This window comes from Anopheles merus, chromosome 3R, assembly GCF_017562075.2.
Source record: "Anopheles merus strain MAF chromosome 3R, AmerM5.1, whole genome shotgun sequence".
NCBI lineage: Eukaryota > Metazoa > Arthropoda > Insecta > Diptera > Culicidae > Anopheles > Anopheles merus.
The window spans coordinates 13,056,299-13,075,556 of NC_054084.1; the positions used below are offsets into that span (position 1 = coordinate 13,056,299).

The window sequence follows — 19,258 nt, forward strand, 5'->3', positions numbered from 1 at the left end:
TTATTGACACACACATACACACACGGGGGTCGCTTCCTTCCAGAGTGACCAGAAATACCGATTTAGGGAACGGTCAGAACCTTGCCGCATGCGGCAAGAAAAGAGTTTTCTCGTTTTTCTAGCTTTTCAAGATATTATAATGATATTTTGTTGTTTCTTTGTAAAGATAATCATTATTTGATATGATTTTAGACATTTGACATCTGAAATAAAATCGCATGCGGCGATGCGGCAATATCAAATGATTTTGATTCGCAAGTGCTGTAATTAACGTCAAATCCCATACAAAATTGCGGCAAAATCGCATGCGGCGAAGTCCTGACCGCTGCCTTATCTGTATTCCCACCGATTTTTTATATGCCTACCGATTCACAGATGACCGCCCTAAAACTACCGATTTTCCATTTATGCTACCGAAAATCACAAATTTTCTCATAATACTGACCGAAAGGTCATAAATCCATTTCCCTAATGATTTAATGCAGTAAACTCCATATGAAATATGGAAATCATCAGCGATCAGAACCAGAAGTTCAACACTGACAACTAAGGCCCGTGTCTGTACTTCATGAGATGCGATGAAATTGAACGTGCTGGTAATACAAATTGAAACTCCTACCGAAAACTACCGATAACATGTTGACGATCCTACCGAAAACCGCAAAAATAATCTGGCCACACTGCTTCCTTCTCTTCTTCGTTCGTTATGTCAAACGGCGGACGGCGGGAAACTCATCGAACTTCAAACGGTTGTATAACATCGCGTCCGTCGGCTGTTTTTTCCGTTCGACTGGCACGCGCGATTTGGTTTGTGTCTTGGGATGCCCGATAGATGGCGCTATTTCTTACTTACCCGTCGCTGCAGTCGCTTTGCAGTCTTGGTCTGCCTCAGGAGTGTCCGAAACCGCTCACGGTCTCGCGCCTTCGTCTGTCACTCCGTTATCCCGGCCTTAATAGCGGACGCCTCGACGCCATCTTGCCACCTCAATTTGGGCCTTGGCTTGATACGCTGCACGACAGTAAGGTCGCCGTACAGCTCGTATAGCTCGTCATTATAGCGGCTCCTCCATTGTACTTCCACACATACGGGGCCAAGTATCCTTCTGAGGATTCTCCTCTCGAACGCGGCTAAGAGGGATTCGTCACATTTGGACAGTGTCCATGTTTCAGAGGCGTATGTGAGTACCGGTACTATATAGCAGCTATATAGTCCTCAGGCAGCAGAATGACCGGTTGGCTGCCAGCATCCTTGCGCGCAACTTTGCTTCCATGCTATTGTCGTTACTGACCTTTGACCTAACATAGGTGAATTCTGGGACGACTTCAAAAGTGCGTTCACCTATTTGTACGTCACGCCTACGTAGATTCTAATTATTTTTTGGCAGGGCCGTTGACGTTACCACCATCAGTTTGGTCTTTGCCTCGTTTATCTGCAATCCGAGGTTCTCTGCCGCCTGCTCAACATCTTGATAGGTTGCAATAGCAATAGCAAATTATTCACTTTTAATCATACTTTGAATTAGTTATTTTAATTAAAATGTTATGACATGTTTTTGCAACAAAAAAAACATCTAATTTTCTTCAAATATTGCTATTTTATTGCCAAATTTGGAATACACTACATGCTAATCTAGCTTGTCTCTAGTTATCGATAAAAATGGATTATGGATTTCAAATTCCACAAACGGAACACATCTTCTACCGGTATTTTCATCGAAAAATAAAGTAAAATAATAATAATAAAAAAACACGTCTAACAGTAGAAAAGCAACGGCAATTTAAGTTACTTTTTTTTAACTTATTAAGGAAGATTTGTACAAACAAGGCTGTACCGGTTGTGAATGTAATCGCACCCGTCACGAACCAACACGCTCGCCGGCTTTACCATTGCAACCACATTGTATATGAATAAAAGCGACATACAGCTATCTAACCACAAAACTAACATTAAATTGGCGAAGAGCAGGATATAGCGCTCGTGAAGAAGTTCCAGTTCAGTCCTTCACATCCACCTGCTCGTAGCGCGATTTCATCATTTTCTTGATGTACGTTTTGTAATCGTCCGTGGTGCGGCCGAACTGTGCCGCCGCGCTCGCTTTGATGCCCAGTCCAACGTTTGCCACGCGTGCCTCCGCCTGTGCAAAAACCGTAAACAGTCATTATTAAGGGGGTTTTCACCCAGAGCACACAAACACACATACCTCGATGATGTTCACCCGGCCCTGGTTGGCTCGGCCCAGGCCCTGCCCCTCCGACCAGCCCATCTTTTGCAGCAGCTTGTTGCCGATGTTGTTCTGCCCGATCGGCACCGCCGAAGCCGTACCCTGTGGGTATGCGCCCGTTTGGGATTGGGTTTGCTTTTCGATTTCGCGCTGGAACCGCTCCTTGCTACGATTGACCGGCGGCGCCTCGTCCTCACCATACTTGGCCCGCCGCTCCTTGGCACGGTCACGGTACTGCAGCCCGCTGTACGGACCACCAGAACCACCGTCACTGCTGCCACCGCCTCCTCCTCCTCCTCCTCCCCTCGAACCACCACCGGCGGCGCGGAAGTTGGCGTTGAGCTTTTGCAGGTTTTCCTTGTGCAGCGAGGACATTTTGACGTGCTTCATCAGAATTTCCTGCGACTGGAATGCGCGCTTGCAGAGCAAACAGGTTAGCCGGTCGAAATCGACCAGTTCCCGCTCGGCCGACCCATCACCACCGTCACCGTAGTCGTTCTCCGAATCGGAACCACCGTACGCGGACGTGGCGCTGGTGATTGATTTTGTCACACCACCACTGGCAGCCGGATAGGCAGAGGAGGAGTTAGTAGTGGCGGTTCCACCCATCATGCTACTGCCAGCACCCGCTGCCCGTTCCTTCTTTTCCAGCAACGAAAAGCCAACGTCGGCGTACCCGCCGCTGCCAAGCCCACCGAGCGGTTCGGGCAGTGGTTTCGACGGTCCGAGCGAGGAGTAGAGCGTTGCCTCCTCGATCCTGGCCGGCGGTTGTATCACACTGTAGTCTTTCTTTTGGTTCAACTGCTTCGCCCACTTCTCCATGTCTTTGACGATCTTTTTGGCCACCTTCACCTTGTCCTGGGGTGGGGCTTGCTCTTTCGCTTTCGATTTTTCCATCCTTTCCGCACTTTCGGCGAGCGTGGCATGCTGCTGCTGCTGCTGCTGCTGGGTGGTGCTGTTTTCCGAACCACTGGCCGGGAGGGACGTTCCTCCACCGCTGGCTGCCGAGGAGGATGCCGGTGCGGCCACGTACGTTTGCTTCTCCGGATCCCAGTAAAGGTACGAGCTGGTTTCGCTGTTGTAATAGTACTGGGAGTTGGCATCGTAGTACAGCCCGGTGGTGGGATCGTAGTAAAAGCCGGACGTTTCGTCGTACTGATACAGTGACGTATCCGGAGTGGCTGCATTAAGTTGTAGTACAAAGCGAATTAAGTAACTGTTGCTGAAAGATTGCCCCAAAACCTAATTGCCAATACTTACGATACTTCCTTCCGTCCGTACCATTAGGGACGGGAAGCTGCGGTCCGGACTGGACTGCCGCGGTCGTGCCGTACGTATCGGATTTGTCCGCCCGGGCATTGTGACCGGGACCGGTGCTTTGCTGCTTTCGCGCCATCGCCGACTGTGCGACGGCGGCCCCACTGTTGGCCGTTGTTTCACTGCCCGTACCGCGCGGTCCTGCCGCCGCCGCCGCCGCCGCCGCCGCCGCCGCAGCCTGTCCGCCGCCCATACTCGCCAGCTGGTTCGTGTAGTACTCGGTGTAGTACTGCAGATAGTGCTCGTGTTCGGCCGCATTCGACGCATACATCGACGCACTGTACTCGGCCAAACGGGGCACGTCGGCGAGCGTATAGTTCTCCGGTATGCCCGTCATACCGGCGGCGCCAGCCGACGGACCCGCTGGTTGTGCCCCACTGTCCTGATAGCCTGAACCACCCCGACCGGAGCCCTTGTGCATGCCTTGGGAATTGTGATGGTGGCCGTAGCTGTTGCTGCTGCTGCGATCGTAGCCGTTTCCTCCACCATCACCACGGTAGCCCGAATTGTTTCCACTTTGGAAGTTACCGTTTCCACCACCACCATTACCATTCCTTCCATCTCCTCCTTGATGGTGGTGGTGATGGTTTTGATTGCCCGCTCCCTGCCGATGGTTGCCTTCCCTGCCCTGGTGCTGCTGGTGTTGAGCCGACTGTTGCTGGGGCTTCATCAGATTGCGGTTTTCCGTATCCATGCAGTACGAAACAATCACCTCGCGGTTGTCGATCCGTAGCGGTGGATCCAACTCCTTCAGCGCGTTGTGCGTGTTCATCGAGTCGACCAAATTGTCAAAGTGCAGATAGCACATGCCGCGCGAAATCGACGTCAGCGGATCGCGGCAGATGACCACCTTGCCGATCTTGGGCACCAGCTCGGGCGGCAGCTTCTTCTGCATCACGCCCAGCACGCTTTCCTCGTTCGTCAGCACGTCCAGATTGCGCAGCATGATTTTCTTCGTCAGTATGTTGCTCATCTCGTCGCTGCCATCGCCCCCGATTTCGCTGTCCTCGCGCGATGCGTGACATTTGAAGCAGTTTTCCCTGCGCTTAAAGTTGAACGCGTAGCACTAGTAATTACAATGAAAGCACAAGAAGGCGTTAATCACTCTCATCACATTATACAATTAATACGGCGAAAATTATTCGTTCCAAGGACTTACCTTAGCACAGTACCAATCGGTTTGGAACTTGGACGGCATGGAAAAGGTGTACTGCATGATGGCATGCTGCCCATTGAATACCAACACGCCCTGTTGCCAACAATGAAACAATGAAAAGAAAAGAAAAAGAACGAGAAGAGAAAGAGAAACAACAAGAACGAATTAGTGTTTTACGCTGAGCAATATACCCTACACACACAGAGTCCGACTATTCTGGGAGATACACTTTCTCATTTGGCGCGGTGTGTTTGTTGCGTTGTACTGCACTGCCGAGATGGGGCGCACGGGGAGACGGGAGGTTTTCGGGGTCAGCAATGCGGTTCCTCCTTTTTGCGCCGTACGGACAGACGCATACACCTAGGCTTGACGAAGCGGTACGAGGCGGTGCTTTCGAGGACATAGTCGTACCACAGCGAATGCACCGGGGGCAAAGCAACTGCGAGAGTCTGCGATTGTCGTACTATTGTTGAGTTTAATCGGTTTGGCAAGTGATAGTGATTGGCAAGAGATGTTTTTTTGTAACGATTTGAATAATCTAGATTTTAAACACCCTCTTCAATGATTATTAAGAAAAATGTGTGCAAGTCGACCAACAGGATCCGTTTTTATCATCGCTACTAGTTAAATTGCCAATCAAGTAATTGATCTGCGATCTTTCAGCCCATCTCTTCGTTCCGGGCATTAGAAATATCAATCGATTGTAACTATTAGGCAACTGCACTCTACAGTTGCACAGTTTACAACATGCTTTTGTCGCTAATATGCTTATCTTGTTTTGTTTTGTTTTGTTGTTTTACGTTTGGTACCTGTTTGTAACATATCCACCGAGTTGCTTCCTCTTCTGTGCGAAACTCGACAAATGCGAAACCCCTCGATTCACCTAGAAGTAAAAGACGGTCGGGAATAGAAAAAAAAGCAAACACAAACACGATATCAATCATAAAAGCCAGCTCTGTGCCGCAGCAGTTGAATCATAATTGCTCGAATTTAGAGTGTTTGTTGACCATGCTCCAGCTCCGGTGTCAGCTCACTCCGGCAACGTAGCAGTAGCAGCAGAAGCAGATGTCGCCCAGTTCGTCGATTTCCGCTCGAGACTGCTCGATTTGACGGGTCTTGGATCTTCCAAACAAACTTGGTAATTGTCCTCTCATTTGTATGCACACAATTTGTGGCCACCGTAGAAAAAACGTGCCGCCGGATAAAACAATCACTTACCATACCGAAACCCTTGCTAAACGTTTCACTTAAATCTATTGTTCCATTCCATTCCTTAAACCTAGCCATATATGCCACACAGGTGGTTTGTGTTTACCTGTCTTTCTCTTCCGGATCAAACGCACGTGCAATGCCTGCAGACCACATTGGATCAGATCGCTGTTTATCTGTGAGCAGAGAGATGAGGAGAGGGAATAATTCATTTAATATAGCAAGGTTGGTGAACAAATTTCCCGCATGCACTTACATCGGCTTCAGTGACTTGTGGAGCCAGTCCGCGGATGATGATGTTATTGTTGGGCTTTTGTTGATAGAAAAATTCATTCTCGCTGTCAAAGTTTTCCCCATCATCCATGGAACTGGGTGAGTATCCACCCCGACGGCCACCACTTCTGTCGCGATCTCTGTGTAAATTAATGAATATTACATTAGCTAACAGTTATGTTACACTATTAGAGGCAAGTGCACAGTACCTGCGATCACGGTAACGATCTCGCTCGCGGGACCTACGATCACGGTCCCGCTCGCGACTGCGCCCGCGGTACCGATCACGGCTAAAAGCAAAAGGGATGATGTTAACAGAACTGCTACACATTTTCAATCAATGCCATTTGTCTTGAGGCGCGTACCTGTCCCAGCCGCCTTCATCGTACCCCGGCTGTTCGTTCACATCCCGGTAGGCCTCCCGTTCGTTGCTCCGTTGCCGTGGGTACGAGTAACGCTCCCTGCTGTACGAACGCGACCGGCTGCGACTGTACCGACCGGCACTTCGATACCGCTCCCTAAAAGGTTAAAAAAGCGTGCATTATTTTCACGGTACGGTGCGCGCGCGATGGCTGTTCCGGCGGCAAACCACCCGGAGGCGCACAGCCCACGGAACACGACCACAGGCGCGACCACACACTACGAGACTTTTTTTTTGAGAGGTTCGCCCCATCGTCCCCGACCAACTCGGAGACGGACGGACGGACGGACAGACTGTGTTTGTGTTTTGTTCGCGACGGCGGGTCGCTGAAGGGAGGCCTGCCTCACTCCGGTTGATACACGGTCAAAGGCGCTTACTTCGATCTTCCTCGATTGCCCCGGTCACGCTCATCACGTCGGCAGCGATTTCTATAGTAGCCAGAAGTATCACTGTCTGGGCTCGGTGAGACTATAAACAATCACATTTCAAAGCAAATTATTGATCGGTCGGCAGTATATAATACACACAGCGCACAGGAGTAGAGAAAACGAACGAAGGGGGCCCGTGGCAATGCCGCGGAACCACCAAACTAGGGCGAAAAGTGTGCCATATCTTGCAACTTTCGTCTACCGAGGAGACGTCTAGCTAGAGCGTCGTCTTGTTTGGAAAAGATTCATTTTTGGGACATTTTTTGTCGCTAATCGCCATCCTGCCCCAAATGGGCAGTTCGGTCCAGAGAAAGGAGCACATTCACACACACCCGGTGATAGGACAAGTGTGTGTAATTGACATTGAACTTAGGAAATATGCTTATGGAGATAGACAGATCGGTAAAACAAAAAAGAAAAACGAAGAGAGTGAAGAGGAGATACAGATTTAAAAGAAAACGACTCCCAACTACCCTGGCGCACCGGGGCGGGGCCCATTGGTTTTCCCATCCATGTTCGTTCGAACGATTGGCACGAAATCGCAAAACCAAAACCAAAAGAATACTACGCATTCAAAGATGGCAGACTTACAGTCCATTTTGTTCGCCTTGAGGACGTGTGGTTCGTCCACCTTTGTTGTTCTCTTTGTTTCGGATTTTTGCACCAACTTTTTTCACTCGCCGATACACGGCACAGACACTGGGGAAGTTAGATTACTGCTTAAACATTGTCACGCAAGCCAAAATTAGGTTTTGTGAACAATAAATTTAATGATTGCAGACTGAGCTCAGAAAAATGCATGTAGAACGCGAGCAAATTCTTTTCCTTCAATGACAGCAGCAGCCACAGTGGGAAGCCGAACGTCAGACGTGTTTGACATGCCGAGCTGGGCGGGAAAATTATCGCGTGCGCATTGTTTTCAAGCAAATCACAACTCGCTGGAAACAAAACCGTTGAGAAATTGAACCTTTATAATTTGTATTTTATTTTGTTTGTTATAATAAGCTAAAAAGACATATTTTATGCATATTTCATATATAAAAACAGAAATGCAGCATTTTAAAACACAAAAACCCTCCCTGTAGCGTCCCGTGTCGAAATCTTCCATACTAGTTGCACAGTACGACGGACGAGTAGGCCGTGTTCGTGCAAAATCCAGCTTCTCCCAGTCTTTTGCTCGGAGTACTCGCGGCGAGTCGGAGGTTTCTGCTGAGGTGCTTAGCGCAAAATTATTCGAATTGCTTCTGCAAGTGAAATAACCAGCCGAAGTACTTCAAAACTCAGGTAAGTTAATTAGTTTTATAGAACAAGTGTTTGTTTGTTAAAAGTTTGTGGAGTTTTTGTGTAAAAATCGCTCATCTCTCATTTCTAACAAACGTAACTGATTTCAAATTTAATTATTGTTTTGTGGTGTTTTATTATTTCATCTAGTTGATTTGTATTTTATTAATTATGTCCAAAATTGAGTTGAATTAAACTACATTTCATTTACTCATAAAATAATCTCTTCGCTTATTTCAATTTTCTCGAATTCGCTTGTATTGTTCAGTAGCACGCGCCATTCGCCCTTTGTTTCATTTTGTACCTGCTCCCACTAACACACCGGCAGTGCGAAACAAAAGCCTTCGCACGCGTTGCTGGTTTAGAATGTGTGTGTGTGTGTGTGCGTTGAGCGCTCTGTCAAAATCGGCTGTTGCCGCCGGTACCGAAATTGCCTGTTCGCACGCTGTTCGTAAACATTCCGTGGTGTGTATCGTGTGTTGTGCATGTTGCGCGGCTCCCCCCCCCCCTTCTGATAGCAAAAGGCTATCGTGGTGTGTGGCGGGGTTGAGTTTTTGGAGTAATTTTCTAAGGAAATGGCACGAGAAGAGCGGTGGCAGTGTGTTGGTTTGCTCTGTCGCTTCCTTTCTGTGTGAAGTGTTCTTACAGCTTACAGCCTTTTGTCCACCACACACGTATCCACCACTGTACTGTACACAGAGCAGGCAAGGAAGTGAAGTGAATAAGTGTGCTGCGCATGCATGTGTTGGGGGGCCTTTTAGCTGAGATCGTCGTTATTTGAGAAGCGGTGTAGGGGCTAGTCGGTGTCGACGTACGGAAGAGGTTTAGTTTTAATCCAAGCGTATCCCGTCGTGGAGTGGTTGTGTGGCTCTGTGTCTCGTATCAGTTCCAGAGTGAGGTTAGTAGAAGAATCACAGTCTTTGGCGTTTTCGTCACAAGAGCTCCTAAAGGATGGCGCTATTTCCTCAGCCTACTATGGTGCTCTTGTTTGCTCGAATCAGGGGTGAAAACATACTGTTTTGTGTTTCATGAACCGCAGTTGGCACTGGAGCGGATTCAAAAGTCTTCGATATACAATAGATAAGAGAGTCGTTGGGGCATAGTTGGGAAGCTTTCCGAGAGGAGAAATGGTGCTTTCGTGCACGTTCCGGGACAGCGGGCCCCGCGAAGAGCATCTCGTTGTCGTTCATCCGGCAATAATTGATGCGAAAAGCGCGCGCCACTGGCTTAGCGCAGTGTACACAGTGATATTCACCCACACACACACACACGCCTTCACACGCGCGCGCGCTTCAAAGGCTACTTCGGTGGCGGTGTGTGAGGTCGCTTGCAATGGACAATGAAAATTTCGCTGGAAAATACCATCGTCGCTTTAGGTTGCTATGGGTGCGGGTAGAGCGGTGGTCGTCGATAGTGGTGGTGTAGTGTGTGTATGTGCAACGGCAATTATTTTTTATAATATTTCGACCATCTTTCTTTCTCCCTCCACGTGCTGCTGCTGCTGCTGCTGCTGCTGCATTGCATGTTCCACTATTCCTCTCGGTTTTTGCCTTCGGACGCCATTGCTAATCGAAAGAGAGTCGCCGTTAGTCGCGCTTCGAGCAACGGACACGTTTTTTTGGTGGAAACCAAAAGCTTGTTCATCTTCCGGGGACACAGATCTCGAATCTTACATTCCTGAAGGAGAATTGTCATCTTCCGCTGAATAAAGAAAGGAAACATGAGCGGAGACGGTGAATGGGACGATGTAAGTATTTTGGTGGATTTTAGTTATCCCTTGTTTCTTTCTTCCCGTGATCGATAGTGCGTGAATTTCTCATGTTTTTGTTTTTTTTTCTTCGCTTTCAGTGTGACGAGGGACGTAGCTTCGATCAGCCCAAGTTCGACGCTACCGAAAATAGTGTCCAGGACAACGATACTAACGGGTTTGACAATTATCAGTCCAACAATGGTTTCGGTGGTAAGTTTTTATTTTCAAAAATCTTATCTTGAAGCGCAATGTCCCTAATTCATAGCCTTTCTCTCGTGCAGACAACGACTATCAAAGCAACGACAACGGTGGATATGGCGGCGGTGACGGTGGATACGGCGGCGGTGGTCGTGGAGGCCGTGGAGGCCGCGGAGGTGGACGAGGTCGTGGTCGGGGCCGTGGCGGGCGCGATGGCGGCGGTGGCTACGGTGGCGGTGGCTACGGTGATCGAAACGGCGATGGTGGCCGACCTGCCTATTCCGGCAACAGCGACCCAAGCATGGACCAGGTGAAAACGGACAAGCCGAGGGAGTTGTACATTCCGCCACTTCCGACCGAGGACGAATCGCTGATCTTCGGGTCCGGCATCAGCTCCGGGATAAATTTTGACAAGTTCGAGGAAATCCAGGTGCGCGTGTCGGGCGAAAATCCACCGGCCCACGTGGAGAACTTCGAGCGCTCCGGTTTGCGCGAGGAGGTGATGACGAACGTGCGCAAGTCGAGCTACACGAAACCGACGCCCATCCAGCGGTACGCCATCCCGATCATCCTGAACGGGCGCGACCTGATGGCTTGCGCCCAGACCGGTTCGGGCAAGACGGCCGCCTTCATGCTGCCGATGATCCACCATCTGCTGGACAAGGAGGACTCGCTGGAGCTGCGCACGCGCAACCCGTACATCGTGATCGTGGCCCCGACCCGTGAGCTTGCGATTCAAATCCACGACGAGGGGCGCAAGTTCGCGCACGGCACCAAGCTGAAGGTGTGCGTATCGTACGGCGGCACGGCCGTACAGCACCAGCTGCAGCTGATGCGCGGTGGCTGCCACGTGCTGGTGGCAACGCCCGGTCGGCTGCTGGACTTCATCGACCGGGGGTACGTGACGTTCGAGAACGTGAACTTCGTGGTACTCGACGAAGCCGATCGGATGCTGGACATGGGCTTTCTGCCCTCGATCGAGAAGGTGATGGGACACCCGACGATGCCGGAAAAGCAGCAGCGGCAGACGCTCATGTTTTCGGCTACGTTTCCGGCCGAAATCCAGGAGCTGGCGGGCAAGTTCCTGCACAACTACATCTGCGTGTTCGTGGGCATCGTTGGCGGAGCGTGTGCCGATGTGGAGCAGACGATCCATCTGGTGGAAAAGTTCAAGAAGCGCAAGAAGCTGGAGGAGATCCTGAACGGCGGCAATCCCAAGGGTACGCTCGTGTTCGTGGAGACGAAGCGCAATGCGGACTACCTGGCATCGCTGATGTCCGAGACGCAGTTCCCGACCACCTCCATCCATGGCGATCGGTTGCAGCGGGAGCGCGAGATGGCGCTGGATGATTTCAAGTCCGGGCGGATGGACGTGCTGATCGCGACGTCGGTAGCGGCCCGCGGGCTGGACATTAAGAATGTGAACCACGTGGTGAACTACGATCTGCCGAAGAACATCGATGATTACGTGCACCGTATTGGGCGAACCGGGCGCGTCGGTAACAAGGGCCGAGCGACTAGCTTCTACGACCCGGAGGCGGATCGGGCTATGGCGAGCGATCTGGTGAAGATTCTCACCCAGGCCGGGCAGTCGGTGCCGGACTTTTTGAAGGATGCTGGCGGTTCCGGCTCGTACATGGGATCGTCCCAGTTCGGTGGCAAGGATATCCGCGACTCGTACGGTTCGCGTGTCGATGCCCAACCGGTTGCCCTTGAGCCGGAGGAAGAGTGGGAGTAACTGGGGAGGGGGTGGGGTAGTTCCGTGTTGCGAACGAGAGTGGATCTCTCTCGAAATTTCCTTATTTTTTTTCTAATGTTAACACTTACAACGAAACTTCGGAAAAGAAGTTTCCTCATTCGAAACGAGGAGTCAAACTCCTTTCCTTGCTTTTGTGACATGCATGATTATTCTTTCATTTACTGACATAACGATGTAAAACATACAGAAGCAGCATGACACACAGCAAAGAATTGTTCGTTAATAAAACGTTGATGAAAACTTCGAAAACATAAGAACTTGCACTTTTATTTTATAATTCGTGAAAGCTTTGCACCGAGTGTCTTTCACCATCTAATGTACTGTGCTGACTGGTGGTTATTTGCACTTCTTTTATTCTCTAGAAGGTTATATTCAACCAATCCTTTACATATTGGTTCATTCCAAGATAACATACACAAGTGAAAGTAATTATGCAAAGTACTTAGACCAACCCAAGTTTCCAAAAAGATTAAAAACGAATTAAGCGTAACTGCACAAAGTTCGTTCATTGTCAACATATCTTTAAGGGGTCTTCAAACTTTATTATCAGCCCGCGGACCGCAACAACGTTGCTAAGAGGACCATTTTGATGTAACCTTTATCTAGTCGCTTATCGTTTATGTCTCGTTTGGCTAAGAAAATACTAGTAACCAAGGACCGTAAAGATATCAGGTCAAGTTATAAGCCCGTTTTGACAGCTAGGTGGAAGAAGAATCAACGAAGAAAACTGACAGTTAGTTTTCCGCGTTTGACGAACGCTTCAAGTTCTCGAAGGAAAATTTCCATTTTAAATCACGGGCTTTGTTCTAATAAATTAAAATATTCACCCAAATTGATCTCCACCAAATATTGACCATGCAAAACGTAAACAATCCATCAATACATATACAAGCGGAAAACCATCTGTCAAAATCGGAGCCCAGGGGGGGGGATCGCCAAAAGCGCTAAAACTACACCTCATTATACATTCCACCTTGCTAGTAACTTATATCCAATTTACGGAGCGGAACCATGGTACAAACGTCATATTGCAAGACCTGAACAACATGCCCGTCGAAGGTTCTTACCACACATGGACCGTCCTCATGAAACTGGCGACGTGATATTCAGTTAATCTCAAAAGCCTGTAAATACCGCCATGACCGTCTTCTTCTTCTTCTTCTTTGGCTCAACAACCGATGCCGGTCAAGGCCTACCAACCCACTTGTGGGGTTGGCTTTCAGTGACTTATTGATTTCCCCCATAGCAGGATAGTCAGTCCTACGTATGGCGGCACGGTCTATTTGGGGCTTGAACCCATGACGGGCATGTTATTAAGTCGTACGAGTTGACGACTGTACCATGAGACCGGCCATGACCGTCTAGGTATTCCAAAAAGAAGAATGTTTGAAATTTCTATGTCTATAGTATTGTTACCATATCTCTATGTTTCTTTAGTATAATTTTAGAAATTGATTATTTTCCTAAAAATTGTAAAATATGTTGATACATCGTTTAAAAAAAATCTTCAAATAGCCACATTTTCTTTTATTGCTCTCATGTCTGGGCTTCTATAATTGTAGGGTCATTCGGTAACTAATTGACGCAAGACACATCAGCCTGCGATACACCGGTCTGCATCGATTCCCGCATGAGCGTGCGCGCTTGTTCCAAACACTCCTGGAAGGCTGACTTTAGTGCCGCCGCATGCTCAGCAGTTACAACCATTCCCTCTGCACTGGCCCCATTGTTTAGCTTGTCCTCGATTTCGGCCCGAATCGCGTCCGGCTCGACGAAGATGTTCACATTCCGAAAACTGCTCAACAGACTCACCTTGGCGTACTGCTCGCGCGAGCCAGCATCACTGCTGGCGCCGTAGATCCGAGCGAACATTTCGTCATCGATTTTAGCGACACAGTTCCGGAGCGTTAGGCCAGCCATCTGCACCAGCAGGTCCGTTCGGCTATTCACGAGCTGCGCACATTCCGCGTTGATGGTCGGTGCCGAGAGTCTTGTCTGCACGTTGGACTCCTCGTCGATCGTTTGTGAGACGTATGGCTCTTGGGTAAGTACGAGCTCCGTCTGGAGGGACAGAAACAGCTCGGATCCACCACCGACCAGCTTTCGTTGCTGCTTAGCTCCACGAGCAGTGGACGCTTTCAACGGTTGGAAAGTCTGCAGCGCATCCTGACGACGGCTACCTTCGATGGTGTCGAAAGCGAGACAGGCACACACCAGCAACAGTGGCCACGTAAGGTCCGAAAGGGCTCTCATTATCTGCAGGGCTCTGAGGATGAACGACGATGGTGGTTTCTTTCCTGGTAGCTAACAGCAACACTACTGTTGGTGATAGATCGTTGACGGTACCTTCTTATAAGGGATGGTGGTTGTTTGTGGGCTTATCTCGGGCGAATGATTAGCACGATAAATGGCCATATATTGTTAAAAGCCTGTATCAAATCCGGACCTTTTTTGTTTATTCAGGTATGTGAACGGACGATGATCATAAAATGTCATATAATTCGAATGATCCACGCCTTATCGATCAGCTGGCTGTTTCTGACGAAACTGATTCCGGGATCCGGTTGGTGAATGAATATTTCGTTTGCGCATGAGCGCATTTAGTATATTTTACTATTTACTTATTAAGCTATTTATCCTTATTCACTTACTAGCAACGCTTACTTATTCACTTACTAGCAAATAGTTACTTTCTCATTCATTTAGTGGCGTGCTTACTTACTGACTACACTTCCATACTTCTTTATCTACTTACTTATTTACCTACTTTCTTACCTAATCACTAACTAGCTTACTTACTGAATTACTTGTTTAACTACTTACTTACTTACTTACTTACTTACTTACTTACTTACTTACTTACTTACTTACTTACTTACTTACTTACTTACTTACTTACTTACTTACTTACTTACTTACTTACTTTCTTAGTTACTTATTTTCTTACTTACTTACTTTCTTACTTACCTACTTACTTTCTTACTTACCTACTTACTTACTTACTTACTTACTTACTTACTTACTTACTTACTTACCTACTTACTTACTTACTTACTTACTTACTTACTTACTTACTTACTTACTTACTTACTTACTTACTTACTTACTTACTTACTTACTTACTTACTTACTTACTTACTTACTTACTTACTTACTTACTTACTTACTTACTTACTTACTTACTTACTTACTTACTTACTTACTTACTTACTTACTTACTTACTTACTTACTTACTTACTTACTTACTTACTTACTTACTTACTTACTTACTTACTTACTTACTTACTTACTTACTTACTTACTTACTTACTTACTTACTTACTTACTTACTTACTTACTTACTTACTTACTTACTTACTTACTTACTTACTTACTTACTTACTTACTTACTTACTTACTTACTTACTTACTTACTTACTTACTTACTTACTTACTTACTTACTTACTTACTTACTTACTTATTTACTTACTTACTTACTTACTTACTTACTTACTTACTTACTTACTTACTTACTTACTTACTAATATTCTTACTTTCTTACGAGTAACTTACTTTTTTGCTAACATATGCACACTCTTAAATGTTTTATTTATTACTTAATCCCTTTCTTACTAATTGATTCGTTTCCTCTATTATTGACTTATATTAATACTTGTTATATTATTTACTCACTTACATACAGGTGTATGAATCCGTCTTGCAAGATTTAGTGCGGGATCTGCTAAAACATCGTATTAGTTACTGCCGTAAGGCATAAGCATCGAATTACGGCCCTTTAATCTATATTTATCTTGCATGGTAATAATAACAAATTCATAAAGAAACAGGAATGAAACATTCCATCATGATTCATGAGTCTATTTTCAAATCCTTTGGTTCGTGCTCAGTTCCGTTTTCGCCTAATGGTAGAAACTGTAAAATATCAGACTCACTTCTAGATTATAAGTGTTGTAAAGTGATGAGGCCAGGAGTTGCTTTTTCGCTTACCGGATACAGGTTTGTAAAGTTGTACCAATATATTTTATAACTGGGCGGTCTCGACGATAAGGGATTATCACCTCCTCAGTAGTCCGTTCGCTCGATTTGAAGCGGTATAAAATGTCATTCTCCGGAAGGCGTTTGTATCAGACGGCGAAGCGACTCCCATAGCAGCGCATAGCAAGACTTGTAGCGATTTTCCACTTGAGCAAATTCAAATCGTCCGGAAACAATGAAGCTTTTGATCGTGCTGGTTGTGCTGTGCCTGGGTGTGGCGACGGTAGGTTTCAGGTTTAGCAAATTTAGATATTTAAGTCTTATGGAAAGGAAATAACCATTTCAAATCTCCCTTTCCATAGCTCACCGAAGCGGCCCGTCCCGTCTCAACGGAAGTGGTGCAAAAGCTAAAGGAGCTGGAGCCGGTGTACAAGCAGCTGCAAGATAAGGTGATCTCCGAGGTGGCCGGAGCCAAGCTGGCCACTGCCACCGCTACGGATACATTCTACAAGGGCGTCATTGCGGATAAGGAAACGTCGCTGACCCGTTCGATCCAGCTGGAGGATGACATGACTTACCAGTTCAATGGACAGGCGTCGTCCGTCGATGCGTCCTGCCTGCAGATGCTCCGCAGTATCGTGGACATGAACATGAACGTGGCCGGCTTTGGCTATACGAACTGTGTGAATAACGTGGAGGCGGGAGTGAAAGCTGAGCTGGACCGCGTCTATCAGCTGCTGCAGGTTGACGAATCGGAACTGTTCGACATCAGTCTGCTGGATGTGTTCAAGGGCGAGAACATCATTTCCAATCCGGCGAAGATCATTGCCAAGCTGACCGAGAAGCGGTCTGAGATTGATGGTATCTCGCTAAGCTTTGTGGCGGACATTAATGCGGCCGTTAATGCGTACGCGTCCCGGCTGGGCGATATGCAGAACGAGTACAAAAGCTGTCTGCTCGGTAACGAGTCGGTGCTGAAGGCTTCGTTCGAAAGCACCAAGAACCAGCTGGTGCAAACTTGCTTGGGCGCAATTGTGTAAGAAGCAAAGATGTGGTTTAGAACACAAATAAAAGGATCAATGATAAATGCAGCAGAAAACAGACTGGCCTTATTCTTGTTTTGTCGTGAATATCGATATCCTAATACCTATACCGTATACCGTTTTTACTATTCTATGCATGTCCTTATTTATGTTTTAAGTGTTTGCTTTCCTCTTGCACCAAAAAAACATGTAAGCGATATTTGTTAAAAATGGAGTTAAATGTCACAAGACTATATGTTTTTTGAAGCTTATAATCTGTAGAACTCAAAAGTATTTTTTTTTCATTGATTCAGTATTGATCGAAACCATAGAAATTTTTAATATTAATTTGCACCTTAAGATACGAGCACTATGGCTATAGTGTTCGTAGGAATTCGCCATAGCTGCACCAATCGTGGATGTAGCCTAAAACCCGTGGATATTTACACCAACAATCACTTTGTAACAATATTTTAACTCAAATTATGTAATAATAATAAGTTTACTACAGGTGAATAAGTATATACACACCATAAAATACGAAAAAATATGATTTTAGGGAAAAATATGTTTAGTTACTTGAATATCTCTAATATCCTAAAGTGCTGCTCTTAGAAAAATGGTAAGAAACGTATAACATCTTGGCTACACTTAAAATTATGATATTTTACAAACGGAAGTGGCCAGCTCGGCACTCATGAAGCTCAAATGTTTCAAAATGTTCTTCTTTGATGAATAAAATCCATTCGTGGAGTTCAGAACTCAAACTGGCCGCTTTAGAGCGAACATATCGTTCATTATAGGCGTAAATGGTGCTATATTCACAATTGGCCTTCTGCAAGCACGCACAGAGAGAAGTTCTTTAGGTTCTTTAGTGTACCCTAGCAACACTTTTTTTACAATTCATCATGTCGCGCACTGGTGATCGCTCAAATGTTACTTGATCACTCCCAGCCAACTTATCAAATTGCTTTCTTATCTTGAATAATTGGCCTATACCGATTGTCGTGATAGGCCAATACGGTTAATCCGGTATGATAGGTCGATTTTAAATAGCTTTATCTCCCAATCTTCCCTTATCAATTTGGTGATATTTCCCACCGGACTCACACCGGCTACCCCCAACGAGTAGGACTTATCACAATCAGTGTATGTGCTAGCTTCGAACGAAGGATTATCTGTTTGGCAATAGGATATGGGATTACTGACAAACAGCCGTAATTAATCTCGCGAATGAGGAATTTATGATTGATATGACTGAGGAGCAGGATATCCGTGTGTGATGAGTGAGCTGCTATAAACCCGATGACTAGCAATGTAATGCAATCAAATTGTGGGATTTTATTTGATGTTCGTTTCGGGATCTGGTTTACGGAGGATGTGGAGAATGCACATCATGTTGATGTCTAGACATGATGACACCCTGAACTCCTGCGAGTCGTTAATTCCAATAGTCAAAGTGACGAGAAGTGGCTCTTTTTTACTTAATTTTTGCCCATTTATACAACTGCAGCTGAATATGCCATTAATTTATATTAGAATGATATTCATACATATCTGTTTACAAATAGAAATACTAAACTAAAAATTTTACGTCTCAAACGTGTTTAATACCCTTATTTGCATTTTTGCATGCCGTAGGGGTTTACCATGCCGTTTAGGTTTGCATGCCGTTAGTATGTGATATTTATCAGTGGGTATCGAAGGCCGAGAGCCCTAGTTTGAGCATGAACGATTGTACATTAGACACGTTCATGCGTAAACTAGCTTAACAATGCTATTTAATTGTTTTGATGAGATAGAAAAAAGAGTATTACGAAAGAATGGTCATCTCAGGTCCCATACTTTCGTGTCTAATGACTTAACACTACAACCGCCGGGGTTTTGAACCTCACTAGAACCGCCAGATGGGACAATTTTATCCCATTAGTTATGTGTACATATTTAGACATGTTTATTATTACCTAAGGATTTCTTGTGGAATGATAATTAATAAATACTATAATTAGGTATAATGAAGCTTTATTAGCCACTCAATCAATGAAAAAATCGAATTGTGATCATATGACCCGCGTAGCAAAAGATATCAAATCCAGTTTTCTGTAGAATAATATAACATTACAGAGCTTCTAGTGATAAACTCCTTATGATAATTATATTACAGATAATTATTCCTTACAGGGTTGAACGACAGTAAATCTAGGCTTATAGCTATAAATTATTTAAACAATCAACTGATAAGTAG

The 19,258-nt window shown here is 46.2% G+C and overlaps 3 protein-coding genes across 6 annotated transcripts; 2 read left to right on the forward strand and 1 right to left on the reverse strand.

Annotated features, from left to right (window-relative positions):
* Positions 1-1,572: 1,572 nt before the first annotated feature.
* Positions 1,573-7,857, reverse strand: LOC121596077 (RNA-binding protein 5-B-like). Of its 2 annotated transcripts, XM_041920691.1 has the most exons (11): positions 7,618-7,857; positions 6,976-7,066; positions 6,543-6,695; positions 6,387-6,467; positions 6,161-6,317; positions 6,011-6,080; positions 5,505-5,578; positions 4,699-4,788; positions 3,483-4,605; positions 2,202-3,403; positions 1,573-2,135 (listed from the first exon to the last, which is right to left on the reverse strand). In XM_041920691.1, the coding sequence occupies exons 1-11, from the start codon at positions 7,622-7,624 to the stop codon at positions 1,995-1,997; spliced, it is 3,189 nt and encodes a 1,062-aa protein (XP_041776625.1). In that variant the 5' UTR covers positions 7,625-7,857; the 3' UTR covers positions 1,573-1,994. The 2 variants fall into 2 exon arrangements, with proteins under 2 accessions (XP_041776625.1, XP_041776626.1); XM_041920692.1 differs by lacking the exon at positions 6,976-7,066 and having other exon boundaries at positions 7,618-7,738.
* Positions 7,858-8,181: 324 nt separating this feature from the next.
* On the forward strand, positions 8,182-12,268 carry LOC121596759 (ATP-dependent RNA helicase vasa). 3 transcript variants are annotated; one of them, XM_041921966.1, is made up of 4 exons: positions 8,182-8,310; positions 9,884-10,054; positions 10,156-10,267; positions 10,339-12,268. In XM_041921966.1, the coding sequence occupies exons 2-4, from the start codon at positions 10,028-10,030 to the stop codon at positions 11,991-11,993; spliced, it is 1,794 nt and encodes a 597-aa protein (XP_041777900.1). In that variant the 5' UTR covers positions 8,182-8,310; positions 9,884-10,027; the 3' UTR covers positions 11,994-12,268. The 3 variants fall into 3 exon arrangements, with proteins under 3 accessions (XP_041777900.1, XP_041777903.1, XP_041777902.1); XM_041921969.1 differs by lacking the exon at positions 8,182-8,310 and adding an exon at positions 8,709-8,772; XM_041921968.1 differs by lacking the exon at positions 8,182-8,310 and adding an exon at positions 8,782-9,205.
* A 3,850-nt stretch (positions 12,269-16,118) lies between these two features.
* LOC121596148 lies at positions 16,119-17,090 on the forward strand. The gene is made up of 2 exons (XM_041920831.1): positions 16,119-16,274; positions 16,354-17,090. Exons 1-2 carry the CDS (start codon positions 16,227-16,229, stop codon positions 17,029-17,031), a joined length of 726 nt encoding a protein of 241 aa, XP_041776765.1. The 5' UTR covers positions 16,119-16,226; the 3' UTR covers positions 17,032-17,090.
* Positions 17,091-19,258: the final 2,168 nt, after the last annotated feature.